The following is a 20,053-nucleotide window of genomic DNA, read 5'->3' as shown; positions in this document are numbered from 1 at the left end:
AAGTTTTGAATGGATTTCATCATACACAAATATGAGGATTTAGAAAACAGTGAGGAGAACGAAACTTATCTTAATAATGAATAGTGTAGCTACATTTTATGTGGCATATAATTGATAGAATCTATTGGGAACTACATGGATAAACTAAAGTTCAGTGTCAATTAAAGTGTTTAAATAATTATTTGTAAAAGGATGAACAGACAGAACAATTGAAGTCTGTTATCTGTAAGGAAATTTTCAAGCATTCACTAGAGTTAAAGCAATTTAATATGGTCATGTCGACCACTTCAATTATTAAACTGATTTAGTTCAACACAATTTTCACCTCATATATATTTTACCACCTTTATTGGCACAGTGATTTTCACACATAAGGTGGCCTGTAACCCTTTCTCAGTTCAACTTGCCCAGATACAGATAGCTTTCTCTTCCACAGACTAAATCATGTACTAAAATACCAATAAAATCCTGTGATCACTGGCCAAAATAATTATTTCAACACTCTTTCCTGCACTCGTCTAAAACTCTGCTTATGCTAGAGTCAACATCATAATGTGTTTTTTGCAATGGTTTAGGATCATTTTTATAAAAATTCAGTTCTATTTCAAGAAAAGTAAAGTAACTTTAACTCATAAATATATTTACTGTTTTGGATAGGAATGGAATTCTTCAGATGTCTTCATCCTCAAAATGAATAGTTTTCAATGTATTCAATTTGCACAAAATTAATGTATAATGCAGTCAGTACTGCAACAGATGTTACAGGTGGAAAAGTTTGATGGCATTGCAAAAACATCTGTGCAAATGATAACCAATTTTATTTAATTTATAAACAACTGATTTTTTTTCTATATAAAACCCAAGCCAAACTCTAATAAAACTTAATATGTAAATGTGCCATATTCTCCCCTTGACATAAACCCATGGAAAAATGTAACATTAGAATTTTATCTCTTTACTGTGGGGCTTTTCAGTACAATCACCAGATTTCCAACTGGTGCAAATCAGCTTTATAAATGTCAATGGATGCACATTAATTTAAGAATTTAATTTTGAGAATTTAATCTTGTGTGACTAGAACCAGACAAACTGCATTTTCTGATCTGAAAAATTACTGGTCTTTTTCTAACAAGCAATGAACTATTAGCATAACTGTTTCTAAATCTTTAATATAGGAGTGTTCTTGCAATATCTTGTTAGAGATCTGCAAGGTGAGAACATCTCAGTCTTGCAAGCAGACAGGGCACAAACTGGTATTTCTGAGTCTTGATTAAGGGACAGCCAGGGACTGTCACTGATATTAATGTAAAAGAAGGTAACACATAATTTATAGCAGCAGAGCATGTTCATGAAACTGCTGAAATGTCACAGCAAGGTTAGAATAGAAAGGGGAATAAAATCTTACCCTTGAATGAAGAAGAAAGTGTGTAAAAGTAAGCAAGAATAAAATACTGTAGAGATTACAAAGAAGAAACACATTCAGCTAGAGAGAATGGTCTGCACTTTAGGCAGTAATTAGTTCTATTAAAAAGCCTTACAAACTCACCAACGCATGTAGGGAGTGAATCATTCCACTGTGCCAGTGCGTTTGGTACTGTATCACATCGAATTGCTGTTGACCCGTGGAGGATATAGCCTGGATTGCACTCAAAAAGAACCAATGACCCAACCGCAAAGTCATTTCCAATCCTTTTTCCAAATCTCGGTTCAGGCACAGAGCTACACTGTGTTGCACTTGTTCTTGGAACAGCTGCAAACATACAAACAATTATGGACTCTTAATTTTAGATTTGGTGGAGGGATACAGATTTTGAACCACAAATATTCAAAATTACTGGAAGTAACATTCAGTTATTTGCCAGTGTGTTGGGTTTGCCACCCCTGTAGCCCTCCCCCCCCCCCCCCGTTACCAAAACCTTGCCACGCAAACCCAACACAGCCAGTTAGGAACATTTTCATAATCCTCAAATGAATCTTCACAATACGGATAGCATACTTCTGATGTCTGAGTTACTATTTAGAAGAGCATAGCTCTGATATCCTTGCCGAGATTAAAAGCAATGCATAAAATCCACACTGAAACCTTTCTAAAATGACGCTGGAAAGAAATACTACTATGAAATATTTAGCTAATATGTGGTTTCAAAATAACATTTCTGTATCATATATATATTTACATTTATTCCTGTGGATCTCTAAATGTGTATTCTGTCAACTCAGGATTTAAATTTAATGAAAGAATGAATTGCAGTTGCAGGTATTGCTGTATAACCATTTCTGCATTTGAACCATGAAAAGGCAAATAATGTAAACCAAGAGAAGTATCTCATTAACAGTAAGATCACTGATTCACCCACAGGTAATAACACTTGCAGTTATTAATATTTAAAGTGAGAGATAAACCAGTTTGAGCAGCCAGATGGATTTGACATTAGTCAACCAGAATCAGCTGCTTTGTATAACGATCTTCTTAAATTTGGAACCTCTCTTATGCTTCTTAAATATTGGATTTAAGCTTTAAAATACAGATAAAAGAAAGGTCCTAAACATTTTTCAAAACATGCAGAAATAGTGAAACTTATTATATTGTTAACGGGCTATTACTTTCCTCTACATTCTCAATCTGTTCCTCTCTGGTGATTTACAATTTGTGATGAGAAGAATAAATGTACACATTTTTCCAGGTTGTCTCACCTTGATAAACAAAATGAAATCCTTTAGCCGTTATTGGTCCAACTGAAGTAAATCTAACCGTGATCTGGTTACCTGAGCTCAATGGGAGGGATTCACCTACTCAAACAAAGCAAATACAAAGCTATCATAACCACTTTTTGCTAAAGAAGCATTCAAAATACCTGTCAAGATCTTTGTAGCTAGAAATAACCCTCCCAAAACCCTGTTCTGCTTCTGTAAACTTTGCAATGTATGTGTGATTTCAATATTTTATGCTGACATTATTATGTTATTCTAGAAAAGGGGGATTAAAACTCATATCAGTTATTAGGAATATCTGTTGTTTTACAAAAACAAACAAACAAACAAAACCCCCCAAACCAAAACCAAATTCAATACCTCTTTTAATTGAGTCAACGTGCACATAATCTATACAGTTTTATGTTGCTACAAATATACGCTGCTTTCCCTTTTAAATATGTAATACCCATTTCAGATTGCTCACTAGATAAAAATCATAAAGGCACAGGGTAAGAAGCCCCAAACACTCACTATAATGCTAAATATCAGAAGAAAAAAAATCTAAACTAAACAGATTCAATTTTATTTCATTTTATTCATTAATGTGAAGAGTTTTGACTGATTAGGCTTTTCATTCAAAATCCTGATTTCATATATTTATTTGCCTGAATTGAATTTAAGTAAATATAATAATCACTTTTTTCTTTCTTTTCTGACTACATTATATTTAATATTCATAAAAAATAAATAACAGTTTAATGACAGTTCTATTAAAGGATACCTGAATGAGATCCTGAGAGAGAGGACAACAAAGATGACTGCAGAGTTGGGCCATCATATACTTCAACTACATCATGGAGTGATGTCTGGAAAAACACAAACTGGCCAAAAACCACTGACCAAACAGGGAGGAGAAAAAGTAAGAGGCAACAATGGACAAAAAAAAAAAAAAAAAAAAAGACAAAAATAGAATGAAAAAGGGAAAAAAAGAAAAAAGAAGAGAACAAAATAGACATTAATACATTGTTTTAAAAAGATTTAAATAAAAACAGTATTTATTGATTGATTTCTCTGATCACTTAATTAGCTGTCCTGGTGTTTAAAGATAGTTATTTTTCCTATCATTATAGCAGTAAATGGATAAAAATGTAATTCTATATATATAAAGAGACTATGAAGGTACACAAACAATACATATATTCGTCAAAAAATTCTAGCAATGAGGGAACAAAACTGTTTTTCTGCTGTTGAATATACTTTCAAATTCTCTGCTCTCCCCTACCCAATACACATCTAAATTCTCAGTGCAATGTCCTCCTTTATAATTCTAGGCATATTGCTATATAATGTGTTTTATTAATTAATTTTGTTGATAAGCCTCTGTAAGTTTTACTTACCTTGGAATGTTTCATTTTTCTTAAGAACATTAACATTCAGTGCATCTTTACCTTTTTGAAATAAATGAGCAACTGATTCAAAGCAACAAACACTTTCCAGAATACATATACTGAATCACAAAAATTATTATTTTTTAAACACATGCTAGTAGAACAACTCAATTCATGAACGTTATTTTTGCACTAAAGTTCAAATGTCTGTGCAGCACATTCACATCACACTTTCAATATAAGTAAACAGTGAAAAGAAAAAAGAATAGTTTGGATTAATTCTGGCCTTAGTCCCTACAAAACATTTACATCCTAATTTTTTATCACCATTACTAGCAATGGAGGGGAAAATGTTTTAAGGACTGTAAAGGTAAAAAGCTGGAAGTAGTTAGATACTTGTAGGTACTGGAACACCTATAAAGAGAAACAGAACCAGTTCTGGTTCATTATCCAGGTTAGACATTTTGGGATAAATATTCCAACGTGTTGCTACTAGATTATATTTGTTCGCCATATGTTCTATAATATCTTTATCGTGTATATTTTGTTATAAAGGATGAAGCTAGGCACCTATAATTCTTCCAATTTATACACCCTTCAAGCTTTAAAAACAATATATTAAAAATGTGACTTCTTCAAATTGTTGAATTTTCTTTTCTGACTGATTTTAAAAAAGACAGTTCCACCTTGCCAACTCAGAACGTTATCATACGCTCTTTTCAAGAAGAAAAGTTATTTTTTAAAAAGAAAACCTCTTTTTGAAGGGAAAGACTGGCTGTTGTATTTCAAAAAGTTCAAACAAAAGTAATTTTAAAACTGCCTGTGAGACACTTCAAAAGATTTTTATCCATTTTTAGGAGGAACCATAAGTGAGATGCCAAATTATCTCCATCATTTTTCCTTCAATCTCCAGAAAATTAAACATTAATGGTTTTACTAGCTCTGCTTATTTTTAAAATAATATTTAGCTGCATTCAAGTCTTCTCTTTGGTATTGCTAAAGGTAACTAACAAACTTAATCCAGCTAATTGTTTCTATCACATTGGTACTTTTATCAAATCTTATTTTCATACTCAATGAATTTCATTTTGCCATTGAGCCAAGTAAAGTTCCTTGTGACTTCCACTGCTGTTACCCATTTCGAATTGAGTTGCAATCTATGTATAGAAAATTCAAGCAAGTGCTGAGGCATAACTTAACAAGCACACATAACTAGAGCTGTATCCTGGGAAAACTGTAAATATAGAATTGATAAGCTATATTTGTGTTGTAATGGTTTATTATAAAATATTTACACAGCAATTATAGCATACAGTAAGCAAAATTCAAAGGTCTATTTCTACATTTCATAGGTATTTCAAGATTGTTGTTGCCTCCAGCTTTGTCTTGAGCACCGTCCTGTCTATAAGTATAACACTGAAGAAAGTGAACAAATGTGTGACTTAAAATTGATCATTTTGGAAAGAGAAAGGTCCAGATATCATTTGTGGTAACTGTTTTTTCACTATCGGCTGTGTATTTCTTAATAAAATTGAGGTAAAATCTGAGAAGGTAACCAAAAGTTATCATTGGCTTGAAATCATACACAGTATGAAGAGATTTAAGGTGATTAGTATGGCTGAGATATCAGAAAGCACTGACAAACAGCACCTACTGGCAGAAAGTGGTCAATATGAAACAGCAGCAAGCTCAAATAAGGGGTTTTGAGTCCACAACTTTATGATCAATTTAAGTTTAAGTGAACCAAGCTACTTGCTCAAGTCAGGCAGGAGTATGGTGCGGCCAGTAGAAGAGGTAGAATATAGATCCTCTTCCTTTCTCTTTCTGTGCCAGGATACTTGTTTTTATTAAATCAGATGTGAAATACTTTAATACATCAGTGACTCATACCTGACCAGCTGAGATTATATCACAAGAAGGGAAATTTTGATTATTAGAAAAAGTTCATTATTCCCATGTTTTCTGGGGGTCATTGTTGTTTACCCATTTGGCATGTGTTTATTCTGTTTATTTTCTAGTGTTTAAAAAGAATTTTCTTAAAACCAAACCATAACATAATTTGAAGACAATTCCAGAAATACCTGCTTCAAAATTATCAAAAATGGACAGAAATATAAATGTGAGTATCAGGTATAACCTGCCCTTGGGAAACTCATTAAAAATAATTACCCAGTCCAAATAAAGATCAAATCACTTTAACTGAAGAATTTGGGGGGTGATGTATTTTTTTTTTTTTAAAAAATGCATGACTAAGTATTCTCTAAAGAATGATTCACTTCCAGTCATTTTCTATCCCGTCAACTAACATGAAAGACTGAAAGTCACCTGTCTAAACTTGAGATCTGAAGGAGGGCTGCAAACTATTTATGAATTTATGTTCATCTTGGCCTTCACTGCTTTGTAGTAATGTTATTTAAAAATAAAATATCTTTTACTCTGTATTTGGTGGCATAACATTTCGCATAGTACTCCATGAGAGGTATGTGTGGTGGCTCTGCATGTCCCAGAGGCAGCAGCAGCGGAGTGCAGTCCAGCACGCAATTGGACAGGTGCTCTCACCTGAGTCGTCCCTCTGCCGCTCCTCCATGACATACACTATGGTTTTAGGCCCATCTGCATACACTGATCCTGGAGTCAGAGGTGCATTTTGCCATCCGTACTGGGGATAACCTCAATAACCTGGCTGGCCTGGCTGGTATGGCCCAGTAGATCCAGGAGGATAGCCAGGAGGACCACCCGGTTGCTGTGCCTAAGGTGGGTAAGAGGCAGTGGGGCCCTGGCCAGGGTAAGGTGGAGGATTTTTGTAGTTCATGTCAGATACAGAATCGGTCCTCAGGTGCTGCCCATCTCATGCTGCTGCCAGCACCTGTGACCAGTGATGATTGTTGTTCCTCAGTGGTCAGTACTGAGACCGGTGCTGTTTAATATCTTTGTCGGTGACATGGACAGTGGGAGCGAGTGCACCCTCAGCAAGTGTGCTGAAGACACTAAGCTGTGTGGGGTGGTGAACACTCTGGAGGGAAGGTATGCCATCCAGAGGGACCTTGACGGGCTTGAGAGGTGGGCCTGTGGAACCTCATGAAGTTCAGCAAGGCCAAGTGCAAGGTCCTGCACATGGATCTGGGCAGTCCCAAGCACTACTACAGGCTGGGCGAGGAATGGATTGAAAGCAGCCCTGAAGAGAAGGACTTGTGGGTGTTGGTTGATGAAAAGCTCAACATGAGCTGGTAATGTGCACTCACAGCCCAGAAAGCCAACCATGTCCTGGGCTGCATCAAAAGAAGTGTGACCAGCAGGTCGAGGGAGGTGATCCTGCCCCTCTACTCTGCTCTTGTGAGACCCCACCTGGAGTACTGCATCCAGCTCTGGGGGCCCCAGTACAGGAGAGACATGGAGCTGTTGGAGAGAGGTCTGGAGCACCTCTCCTGTGAAGACAGGCTAAGAGAGTTGGGGTTGTTCAGTCTGCAGAAGAGAAGGCTCAAAGAGACATTATAGCAGCCTTCCGGTACCTAAAGGCTGCCTACAGGAAAGATGGTGAGGGACTGTTTATCAGGGAGTGTAGTGATACGACAAGGGGTAATGGGCTTAAGCTAAAAGAGGGTAGAGTTAGATTAGATGTTAGGAAGAAATTTTTTTTACTATGAGGGTGGTGAGGCACTGGCACAGGTTGCCCACAGAAGCTGTGGATGCCCCATCCCTGGAAGTGTTCAAGGCCAGGTTGGATGGGATTTTGGGCAACCTGGTCTAGTGGAGGGTGTCCCTGCCCGCAGCAGGGGGGTTGGAACTAGATGATCTTTGAGGTCCCTTCCAACCCAAACCATTCTATGATTCTGTGATTCTGTGAGTCTATGATTCTATGATTTAGCTGTGATGTTTTTCTATCACGTGTTATAAAGGAATTATAATACCGTATTTAATTTAGTTTTGAGGAAAAAAAGAAGAAAAAAACCCAAGCAACATTATTCAGAAGCTACAATCTTCTTTAAAAGACAGGGAAAGAGAAGTCTTTCACTACAGAAATGGTCTCTATGTTGATTAAAGATAACAAGTATGCACTAAGAAACAAGAAACACAAGCTTCTCATGCATCTTAACTCCCAAGTCTGGAGACCCCATTTCACTGTGCTAAGTGATGGATCATGTCCAGTCAGCTAAACGATAAATGAAAAAGGAGAAAAGCCATGTTTAAATAAGCAGGAGGTAGGCATAACTCTAGGAAGCAGAAAGCAGGCAACTATTGTGTGAGATTCTCTCTCAGTGAGAAAGACTCAGTAAAGTTCTACAGCTGATCAGATTAGTGTCATCAATCCAATGATCATCAGATAGGAGAAACTCTTGTGCCCATTCTCATAAGACAGGCAGGAATTCTCCACAAAATCAGGCAACTACATTAAGATCTGACTACACTAGTGTGATGACAATCATTCTAGCTTTCGTTGCAGGAGTTTCAGGGGTTTTGGGTTTTTTTTACGGAAGAAGAGGGGAGGAAAGAGATTTCTTTTTTTTTTTTTTTGGTGAGAAACAGAACATAATTTAGATTTTTCACTTCTTCTACCATTTCCTTTGGATTTTACCTTCAAGGCACCTATAACTAGCCATGGAATAGCCTTGAAAAACATAAAACGCATGAATGAACAGCAGAAGGAAGCATCTAGGAAGAATCTAAAGTTAAAGTCCATTATTTATTCATGTGAAGTAACTTAACATTCATGTACTGCAAGCCAAGAGTTTTATATGAAATAATTTAACCATAGAAAGTATGGTTAATAAAAACACAGATGCTAAAGGTAGAAAGGTTTATTATGACCTATTGCCGTCTTATAGTGAAAGCAGAAAAATTACTTTTACTATATTGTTGAAAAAGTCAGAGGCTACCTACTCTTACAACTTATATCTGCCTCCTGCTGGAACATAGCATTCCTCTGTGAGTAATGCCTTTGATTTAAGTATTTAGCTTCATAACAAGCAACAGACAAGAAAAAATGTATGAAGTTTTCCTTTGTATTTAGGGCGAAGTAGCAATACACTATAATGATGGACTGACTCAATATTTTAAAATTAAATTATATTCATGTAGACACCAAATAAACCGATATTCACCCTCTTCTGCCTGAGAAAGATGTCCAGTAAAACTGCAAGATAACTTGAATGTCAGTTGGGTTCTTCAAAGACAAATTGTTCAGTAATCACTGAGAAGGGCTTTGAAGGGAAAGACTGAAAGATGACATTCTAAAGAGATGATCGTACAGAATTCATGCATATAGAAACTTTAATAAATTTTGACCAGCTCACATGAACAAATTGGAAGATCTGATCAGTGGAAAACTTCAGTTTGACATAACAATAACTGACTCTGAGTTAGCAGTGTTACTATCATTTATTTTTTAAATGAAATTAGTAGCAGAGGGGTCTTTTTTGAAAGTTTCTCCTCCTACATTTCCAAACATTTGGTTGTCTGCCAGTTACTTTTAATACATTCTGTCTACTCTGAGCCTGTGCAGCTATCTTTAGTAATATCTGTTAGATTTCTCTGTAATAGTTGCCATTTTTTAGCATATGCTGTAACAGGAAAAATATTAATTTTTTTGTGACTACAAAGTAGAGACACTACTAGTAGTATCCTGTTGGGTAAACCTCAGTTCATTTCAAAGCAAATAGCAGAATAAAACAACTGCCTTGTGTTCCTGAACTTGGAAGCCGTAAAAATTAATTCTAACAGTATAAACCTCTTGGGTGCACTGCAGACTAGATGTCAAAATAAGACTAGTGATGGGTTTATATATAAACCACTAGAAGAGGTATTCTTACTGACATGAGTAAGGGCAGAGAATTGCATATTCTCAACAGATAATTGTTGACAAGACTGACTGAACAACTGAAACTTAATGCAGTTGATATAATAATGTTACAAAAAATAATCAGATATAAAAATAAAGAGAAAACATTAAATAACTGAAAATTAAAAGATGCTAAAGATGTCAAAAGGTAAAAGGAATGCATATATATACACACATAATACATAAAAATATATAATTATATACATTTTCTATAGCTACTGAAGCTATAGATTGACCTTAAGTGAGTTTCCCACTGTATAAATGTATGATTACACAACACAAACCTACAGAAGCCCTCAAATGTAATGTAATTGGATTTCAATAACATCATATATTGCACAAGTTTACTGTTATTAGCAAATTAAATATACTTGAATAAGATTACATTTAATATCAATAGTCAACATAAAAGTCATGGAGATTTTCCAGACTACATACAGGTGTGCCAGCTAACTGTACTTGGATAGGGCAAATTAATGTGAATTTGTATTAGTTCTTCACAATGCATGTGTCATGCACCAACTGTCTAGTTTTTAATCTCTTAGCCTGTGGAAAAAGCCATTTCTGAACTATCTGCCTTTCATCGCTAGCTATTGGTGTTCCGTTGGCAGTCTCGGCTATTGTTCTCTCAGGTGGAGTCTGCCATTTCCTGGCAGGACTTCCAGAAGATTAGGGAGAATAAGAAAGAATAAAGGATTCTCTCTGCAAACAAGGGACAGGTAAGGAAGGGCTGAAAGAGTTCTGGTTTTTAGAGCTCTCAGGTGCTGTTTTCCTCCCCTGCATGAAGGCAAAGAAAATATCCATCTCAGAGAAAGAAAAAGCAGGAGTACACAGATCTAGGTCTGAGCTGTAAGCTATACTCTGCTGTTCTGCCTTTGTTTTTCTTCTGCAAAGAAAGTTTTTACTGAAAACATGCTGACCTGTCCTCTTTTCTGTATTCCTGCATTTCCAGACTAGGAAGGGAAGAAGGAGATAGGAAATGCTACATCTTCTCATGTCTGAGAAAAGCACCCATTTATCTGAATATATGAAAAGACAAGAATGTGTTTGGGGACAGGAGATGGGGCAGTTAGAAACACTAGAAGCTCAGAATGAGGAATTCAAGGGAAATTGCACAAAAAGAGACACATGCATATTTCCCCAGAAATGGGCATAATTCCATATAAAATAGGAGAAAAGTGAGACTCAGGCCTTTTTCTGGAGATGGAACAGGAATGAACTCTCCTAATTAACGCATTTCTTGCTTGCTCCTAAAATCAGCGAAGTTGATCACATTACATAAATGATCATTCTCCTCCAGCCTTCTAACCTCAATCTTCCTTTCTGCTTCTCCCTTTCTGCAGCTCACATCCCTCTCTCCTGGTCTGAGAAGTCAAACCAGTACATTTTATTTTAAATACAATGGACATTGTATATGTATATTGCATTGCATTGCATTGCATTGCATTGCATGCTATTATATTATATTATATTATATTATATTATATTATATTATATTACATTTCAATAATTTTAAATAATACTAACATGTAGCATCTGCTTTGTAATACAGAACCCTGAAAGAAACACCACACCATACTACCTTCTTTTCTCTATATTGGTTTGTTTCAATTTGACTAAACTGAAATTCAAGCATTTATTATTATTATTATTATTATTTTAAACAGGTAACATTGATTTATTTACCCCTACAGGTAAAAACTGTATCTTAGCATTTTAACTACCTTTACAGCTCTTAATATTGATGGTATACCTAAAATGTTGAATATATTTCATTTGGCCAAAGCTTCTTAAAAGTTAGATAGTTTTTTGGGTCATATTTCTTGAATTTTTTCCTGGAGAGGAATGAATCATGCTCTGGAGGGGCCTATCTTTCTCCATAACCTAGAGTGGGAACCTGGACAACTAGTGTGAACTAGATACTCAATTTGTAGATGGCTGAAGAAAGATGACATGAATCTCATCCATAATGTTTTGACCTTACAGACACAATTTAATCTTTTTCCTGTCTAACAAAGCAGTTTTTTAAAAACTTGACTATAAACAGAAGACCTGAAATTATATCTCATTAAATAAAAAAATAAATAAATGTGTGTTAAATAAACAAATATGGTTTTACCTATGCACAAGATGACATGTTATAACATGTCATGTCCAGCAACAGAAAACATTAGTTTCCTCCAGAGTATACTGTTTTGGTTTTTTGTTTGTGGGTTTTTTTGTTGTTTTTTGTTTGGTTGGTTGGTTGGTTTTTTTCCAGAAGGAAACAAGGACACATGTTTTGAAAAGGACAAGGGCAGAATTCTAGAAGAGGATATGTTGCTTTTTCATCAAACATCGATATCAAAGTATTCAATTGTATACTGACAGAGAATTTGCCTTTCTTCACACTTTTTATGCCATATTTTCTCTTGTGTGCTTATATGTAATTATTTTTGAAAGTGGAAGAATAAGACTTCTCCAAAAATTACTTAAAATATAGAGAATCAATGATCCATTCAAATACTAATAATTTACACTGGATTTTCCTTCAATTAATGAGATTTAACAATTACAATGAACAGTATGTATTCAATACAAAATAAGTTGTTATATCAGTAAGACAAGAAGCGTTAAACAAGCTACCAGTGCTACAAGTTTCTAGTGCATTAACTGGCAGGAAGCAGCGGTGCTGCTAGCCAGCAAGGAACTTCACAAATGGTTTACTAATACTTGCTTAGTTGTCTCTTATTGTTTGTTGATGTATCTTTGTCACATACAGATCACATTCAGCTGCCACTTTAAGGAAAAGTTCTATATGATTCTATCCAATCTTATAGCATATAATGTGTAAAACAGTAACAATTAATATAAACGCACTTCACAAATATTATCCATTTTGGTATTCTGTTCAGTATGGAGAACATTAACTATATGTCCAGGCAGAAAACTGACTGCATTTATGCTGCATCAGAAATGGTAAGTGATTTGCTCAATATCAAAAACATTCAAACATCAGAGGGAGGAATAACCCCAAGCACCAGTACAGAGAAGCAGCACTGCAGAGAAGGACCTGGGAGTCCTGGTGCACAAGAAGTTAAGCATGATGCAGTAATGTGCCCTCATGGCCGGGAAGGCCAATGGTATCCTGGGGCGCATGAAGAAGAGCATGGCCAGCAGGCCAAGGGAGGTTCTCCTCCCCCTCTACTCTGCCCTGGTGAGGCCACATCTGGAGCTCTGTGTCCAGTTCTGGGCTCCCCAGTTCAAGAAAAACAGGGAACTACTGGAGAGAGTCCAGCGGAGGGCTACAAGGATGATGAGGGGACTGGAGCATCTCTCGTATGAGGAAAGGCTGAGAGAGCTGGGGCTGTTTAGCCTGGAGAAGACTGAGAGGGAATGTTATCAATGCTTATAAATATCTAAATCACATCTGTAATCACAGAATAGACTGTTTAATGCCAACATGCATGTTCTTCTATTTAGTTCCTAGAAAATGAGGGTACAAGATCATAGGGGGAAAAAAAGGAAAAAAAACCCAGAATGATAGTATGGCCAACAGAGGGAAAAAAACCTTGTTACAACTAGTGAAAAGTACAGAAGAAAAGTAGATATAGGCAAGAAAAAATAATTATAAAGCAAGATACAAGTGTATACATTAAACAGAAAAAAAGCAACACTACTTCATATATGATGATGACATTTTTTCTACTAACTGTGGCATGCTGGCAAGCTTTTGAACTCTTTATGGCTTATCTTTTTTTTCCTTTTTTATCATAACACTATGTTTAAAAAGAAAGAGGCCTCTATTCCTATGACATTTGCTTAAGACTTACATGTTTTTCTTATTTTATTTTTTGTAAGAATATGTCTCAAAGCTTTGTTTGAAAAATATACCTTTTCCTCTCAGATATTGTCAATAGTATTTCTAAACCAGAGAAAGGAGGTTGAAATGATAATACAGACCAAGTAGAACAGTTTGTCAAAAAATAGAGATAGATGCTATAAGCCATAACCATATTTTATTTAATAGACTGAGAGTGAGTGAACAGACCCAGAGCACTGACTAGAGTGAAAATAAGAAATTTAAAATTGATTTAATCTGAAGAAATGTTGCATGGAAATGCCTACTGATAAGTTAGGTACTATATTGTATGATGTAAAAGTACACCATAGTTTCAAAATTTGCTATTGAAACAGTTTTATCATTAGATGTGCAGACATTTTCCTATATTATTTCAATCGTACATGTAGTCTTTCTTAACACTAAGGTAGGTCTTTGGTCACTAGTAATGGTTTTTAATTAGATATTTTTCTGGTATCTAACACAATACATTTTAAATCTATGCTAATGCCTCCCAGATCCATTAGTGATTAATGCTATAGTCCTAACTAAAGGCAGAATGATGAAAGAAATGTGTTTCATATCTACTTGTTGTGTTTTCCAAGGTTGTTTTACCAAACCAATAGGCAAAGCTTGAAAGCTTAAACGTCTATGACACTGGATAAATTATTGCTACTCGTAATAAGTGATTTTGCGAGGTCCTTATCTAGCATGGGTTTAACTTCGTAACTACATTGGCTAAAATCACTATGATATATTATCAGTTAGAAAGCTTTTATTCTCTATTTCCATGGAGTTACACAACATTTCTATGCAATCATTTAGGACACATTAGATTTTTTATCTTAAGGAAATGATGCATATGTTAACTATAAAAAGAATCTTATTTCACAATTTCCAAAATGCAATCAGCAAGGTACTTCAGCAAATGCAGTTTAAAAGGAAAAAAATTTACATGGCATCAGATATTTAGGAAAACAACAGTAGGCATAAATTGTTTTCTTCATGCACAGAGCTGTGCAGGGATTTGTCAGGAATTGTGATTTTCTGTATATTCTTAAATTATTTTAAAAAGGTGCAATTAACAGTTACAAAGTGTCTTGATGGCATTAAGTTATCAAAGAAGTAAAAGCAAGAACTAACTGAAAAGTTACAGAAAGATATTGTAGTGCATAACTAGTAGTAAAATATTAGATTAAATTTATGGTAAAGTACTGCACATGAACAAAAAATAACTCTACTTTATATTCACAATGATAGGCTTTGAATTAGCTGTTAACCACCCTGGACTGAGATCTTGAGGTTATAACAAATAATTCCTGTGAAACATCAGTTCAGTGCCCAGTAGTGACAGAAAGGGAATAAAATATTACCAGTTATCAAGAAAAGAGCAGAGAACAACAAGCAATTATAACACATGCGAAAATTCAGGGTGCAAGGGATAGACATTTTGCTCTGCCCTCTGCAAAATACATGAATGAAATTAGAAAATATACAGCGAAAGAAGAGCAAGATAATAGCAGTTATGTAATGCTCTCTTTTGTGTCATGAATAGATCTGAATTTGTCATTCTGACAAGGAGATTATTAAGGGGCAAATATGATAGGAATCTATAAAATCATGAGATGTATGAAGTTGAACAGGGAATGATTTTTACAGTCAAGTATAAGAACTGGAGAGAATCAAGTGAAAAACAGACAATAGCATGTTTAAAACTGGGAACATGGAACCATCAGTAAGCATTGCCCTAAGATCATATTTTTCCTGGATTTCCACATTTATTGCTGCTAAAAGGACACTGTGTTAGGCAGACCCTTGTTTTCTGACCTGGTATTACGATGATTCTTATGCTCCAGTTCTATGGCTTCAGAATTTATAGATATTTAGACTGGAAAGATTCAAATACTTTAAGTGATGGAACTGCAGCATGTATTTAGGCAAATTATTCCATTGTCCAGTACTTTTATTGTTTTAAATTTCTACCGTCTGTGTATTCCTAGTTTATTTAGGTCTAAACTTTAATCGCTATGACCCTGACTACATCTGCAGTCTTCATAATTTTAATGTGAATGCCAATATACTCAGATTTCAGCTGTGATAATATGAATAGTGATTTTTAACATAGATAAGTATAAGCATATTTTTAAAAGAAATTTTATTTTATAGAGGTACCAAGTGTCAAAAACTGAAATTATTTAATTTCTATTATACATAGCATAGGATATTATCCTCTTTAAGCAGAAAGGTGTACACACTCAGCCAAAAAGGACAGCAACATAGATGTTTATACTCCACTTTATATTAACTAGTTATATATGCACATTACAATCACATGTGTTGCAGGTCGTGTAACATCATTCCATATTTGACTACGTTATTGACAGTCTTAATTTTCTCAAATGGTATTAAAACATCCAGAATGCGTTGATCTCAGTAACTGGCAATTTACAAACATTAAAAATGGAAACCTGATTGAATACATTAAAATATATTACATAGAATACGTATAATTACACTTTGAACTGTTTTCTCAACCAGAAGGTTGAATATCCTTCAACTGTTTTTCTCTCAGCAAGAAATTAACCTTCACTGCCGGAAGATCAGGTGATTATATACCTTTCAGAACTATTAGTTGATAGCTTATTTGAAATGTGAAACTTTATAAAGGAATAGAATATGTTCCTTGCTGCTCATTTTAAATTAACTCTTTTATTTCTGTGTCCCAGTGAAAATATCACAATTTTTTAGAAGCCAGTTTTCAGCTGTATTCCCTCAGTTCTTAGAGTGTTCTATTTAAACTTCTAATTTCCAATCTACCTTGAAGGGAACAGCAAGGGAGAAAAAAGTATGTGTTCATTTCTCTGAAAGTCCATCAGTGAGCAAACTAAATATTGTAGGTGACAAAATAAATTTTTGACAAGTATCATTAATACCCCTTTTTATTACTCAAACTAACTACAATATTTTAAGGAGCAAACCAATTTTTCTATTTTAGTAAATTGCATTAAATTTTACCAAATAATAGAAAAGCGTACCTACTGTTCATTTCCATACACTTTTTGTTATTGAAATATTTGGGGTTTTTAGCCTGCAAACCCTGTATCACATTGTGATAGATCATGGCTAACAACTCAAGGGTACGTTAGTTACACATAAATAGTAGGACTTCAAAGGGAATATGTGAGACTGTAAAAACCAGTTCATTACTTACTGCTGGGTTTCATTTTCCTGGTATAACTTAAAACATAGGACTGGTATTTCACTTTAGGTTTACATGGTACCTTTTTGTACTTAATTGTTTAAGTGTTACTCCAATTAATTTTCATAGTATCTCTTTGAGGTTAATGTTATTATTCTGTCTTACAGATGGATAAAAAGAGATATAGAGAGGTTAAGTGCTTTGCCCAGCTACTATATACACACAAATATTTATTCTCCCTTGCTATTTTTTAAACACTATTTTTATAGAATGGTTTCTGGTTCCTTCTCTTCATTGTTCCTTTTATGTGACAAGAAGTATACATTTTAAAAAAATCTGAAAGAAGAAAAAGGAAGTGATTTAACTTAAATTTTCATGTCCTCTGATTAGTCATAATGGACACAATTGCACTAAAAAGACAGTCAAGTACCTCATAGCAGAGGTGTTTCCTTATGGCTAAGGAAATCTTTTGTCTTAAGGGGACCAGGAGCACTCTGCTATTCACTTTTAAAAAACAGTTTTCAAAACAATAGTCTGGACTCTGCCTAACTCATTATCTGTGTAACTATGTTTGACCTCTCTACCTACAAAACAATATTTTAATTTCTTCAGCCTTTGGGCATGTATTCACATTGCACGCTGTGAATACAAATCCGCATTGCAGTTATTTTACATTAAGCTGTTTACAGCTAGATTCAATGGAACTTCTGATGAAGAAGCTAATTGCTGGCATATCCTCTCATCTTGAACTGTGCTGCATGATGTACCTTATTGAGTAGTACAAACTCACTTAAACAATACAATTTCTGCCCCTGAAGCTGTATGCTTTTATCAGCAAAGTCTATTGTTTCTTATTTGACATCTCACTCATGGAGCAAAATGTATCAGTATACTCCAGAGATGGGCACTTTTCTGGGATACTTCTTTTGACTTCCTTGAATCTTGGACATGATTCCTAGCTATAGTTATATAGCTCCCCTGAAGCAGAGAAAATGTATCTAATACTTAACTGTGGATCTGCTTCTCGCTGTACATCAGATCTTCTGTTGTTGACACAGAAAGCAAAATCAATTTTTAAAAAGACTTTTGTCCATTTTTGTTATGTTTTCTTTGTATACACCATTTACAAGGGCAACAGTTTTAAACTAAAAAAAGGTAAGTTTAGATCGGATGAAAGAATCACAGAATGGTAGGAGTTGGGAGGGACCTCTGGAGATCACCTAGTCCAACCTCCCTGCTAAAGCAGGATCACCTAGAGCACGTTGCACAGGATCACGTCCGGCCAGGTTTTGAATATCTCCTGAGAAGGAGACTCCACAACCTCTCTGGGCAGCCTGTTCCAGTGCTCGGTCACCCTGAAAGTGAAGATTTTTTTCCTCATATTGAGATGGAACTTCCTGTGTTCTAGTTTGTGCCCGTTGCCCCTTGTCCTGTCACTGGGCACCATGGAGAAGAGTCTGGCCCCATCCTTGACATCCATCCTTTAGATATTTATAAATATTGATGTGATCCCCTCTCAGTCTTCTCTTCTCCAGGGTAAACAGACCCAGCTCTCTCAGCCTTTCCTCATACGAGAGATGCTCCAGTCCCGTAATCATCTTCGTAGCCCTCTGCTGGACTCTCTCCAGTAGTTCCCTGTCTTTCTTGAACTGGGGAGCCCAGAACTGGACACAGAACTCCAGATGTGGCCTCACCAGGGCAGAGTAGAGGGGAAGGAGAACCTCCCTTGGCCTGCTGGCCATGCTCTTCTTAATGCACCCCAGGATACCATTGGCCTTCCCGGCCATGAGGGCACATTACTGCATCATGCTTAACTTCTTGTGCACCAGGACTCCCAGACCCTTCTATGCAGCACTGCTTTCCAGCAGGTAAGGAAGAAATTTTTTTACGATGAGGGTGGTGAGGCACTGGCACAGGTTGCCCAGAGAGGTTGTGGAGGCCCCATCCCTGGAAGTGTTCAAGGCCAGGTTGGATGGGATTTTGGGCAACCTGGTCTAGTGGAGGGTGTCCCTGCCCATGGCAGGGGGGTTGGAACTAGATGAGTTTTAAGGTCCCTTCGAATCCCAACCATTCTATGAATCTATGATAAATAAGAGACTACATGATTATTTACAAATACAAGTGCATTTACACACTCAGAATGACTGAGATGGGGTAAACACATACACAGAAATACTGCTATGGATTTGCCAATGTGGCTGAAGAGTCTTTAGCCATCCCCATAAACAGTAACTAGTGCATCAAATGACTTTTAACAAAAGTATTCTTTCATAAAGACTATACTTGCTAACATTAATGCTGTATTTTTTTTTTTTGTTACTACTGTTGTATTTCTTTCTGATATTTATTTATTTTTAAAAAGCTATGGGGAATTCATAGTAACATTGTTGAGGAAAAGTGTGGTAGACTCAGTTTCTTTGAAATAAAGATTTCTTATTTGTTTCTGGTGAGTTACATTCTGGAGGAACAAAGTAGACTTGGATTATAGATGCACTGAGTGTAAAATCTACCACTTTGAATAGGGTTCAAGAAACATTAGTCTAACACTTAGGTGGCTTTATTTTGAAAAGAAAATAGAGAATTTGAGTAGATATAATTAGATTAGTCTAGAACAAGGCCTCTTATTTTAAGTATGAAGTCTGTTTTGGTTTTTGTTGGGATATTTTTCAATACAATAATCTTTGGAGGAATAGTGACCACAAAATAACTAGAATATAAATTATGAACATGAGTTATTGTTAAATTTAAAAATCAAAACCATAAGGAGTTCTAATAGAAGCCATTTTTTTATTTTTTCCCTCTTATTCGGGTTAATTTCTAATTAGATGGATGAAATGACAAAGTACTATTCATAACTGCAGAAACCAAGAAAAAGAAAAATACTAATTATTAGAAAGAAGATATATAATAAAATTATGGTATCTTCTTTCATAATTAAGGAGAGATAGAAAAATCATTAAAAGCTTTTCTAAACAAGGTACAGAAGATGAATATATCTCTTTTTCCTGAGGTCATTCTCCTACATAAATTTGTTTTCTAACATTTGAAGCATTTATATGATCATTTATACAATTACAACACATATTGTTATCACCTGAGTCTTTTTCCCAACATTC

At 35.3% G+C, this 20,053-nt stretch overlaps 2 protein-coding genes across 2 annotated transcripts in view; both read right to left on the bottom strand.

Annotated features, from left to right (window-relative positions):
- CSMD3 (CUB and Sushi multiple domains 3) overlaps positions 1-20,053 on the bottom strand; it is a 721,079-nt gene that overhangs the window by 141,549 nt on the left and 559,477 nt on the right. The window contains exons 33-35 of the mRNA XM_054816701.1: positions 3,476-3,589; positions 2,695-2,790; positions 1,547-1,750 (exon numbers count right to left, since the gene is read on the bottom strand). Coding sequence (XP_054672676.1) covers positions 1,547-1,750; positions 2,695-2,790; positions 3,476-3,589 — 414 coding nt within the window. The remainder of the gene's footprint in view (positions 1-1,546; positions 1,751-2,694; positions 2,791-3,475; positions 3,590-20,053) is intronic.
- On the bottom strand, positions 6,514-6,894 carry LOC129203687 (cysteine-rich and transmembrane domain-containing protein 1-like). The gene is given in 1 exon segment (XM_054818515.1): positions 6,514-6,894. A coding segment is annotated over 1 exon segment (381 nt).

Source organism: Grus americana, chromosome 2 (assembly GCF_028858705.1).
Source record: "Grus americana isolate bGruAme1 chromosome 2, bGruAme1.mat, whole genome shotgun sequence".
Taxonomy (NCBI): domain Eukaryota; kingdom Metazoa; phylum Chordata; class Aves; order Gruiformes; family Gruidae; genus Grus; species Grus americana.
This window is presented reverse-complemented; position numbering and strand designations above follow the sequence as displayed.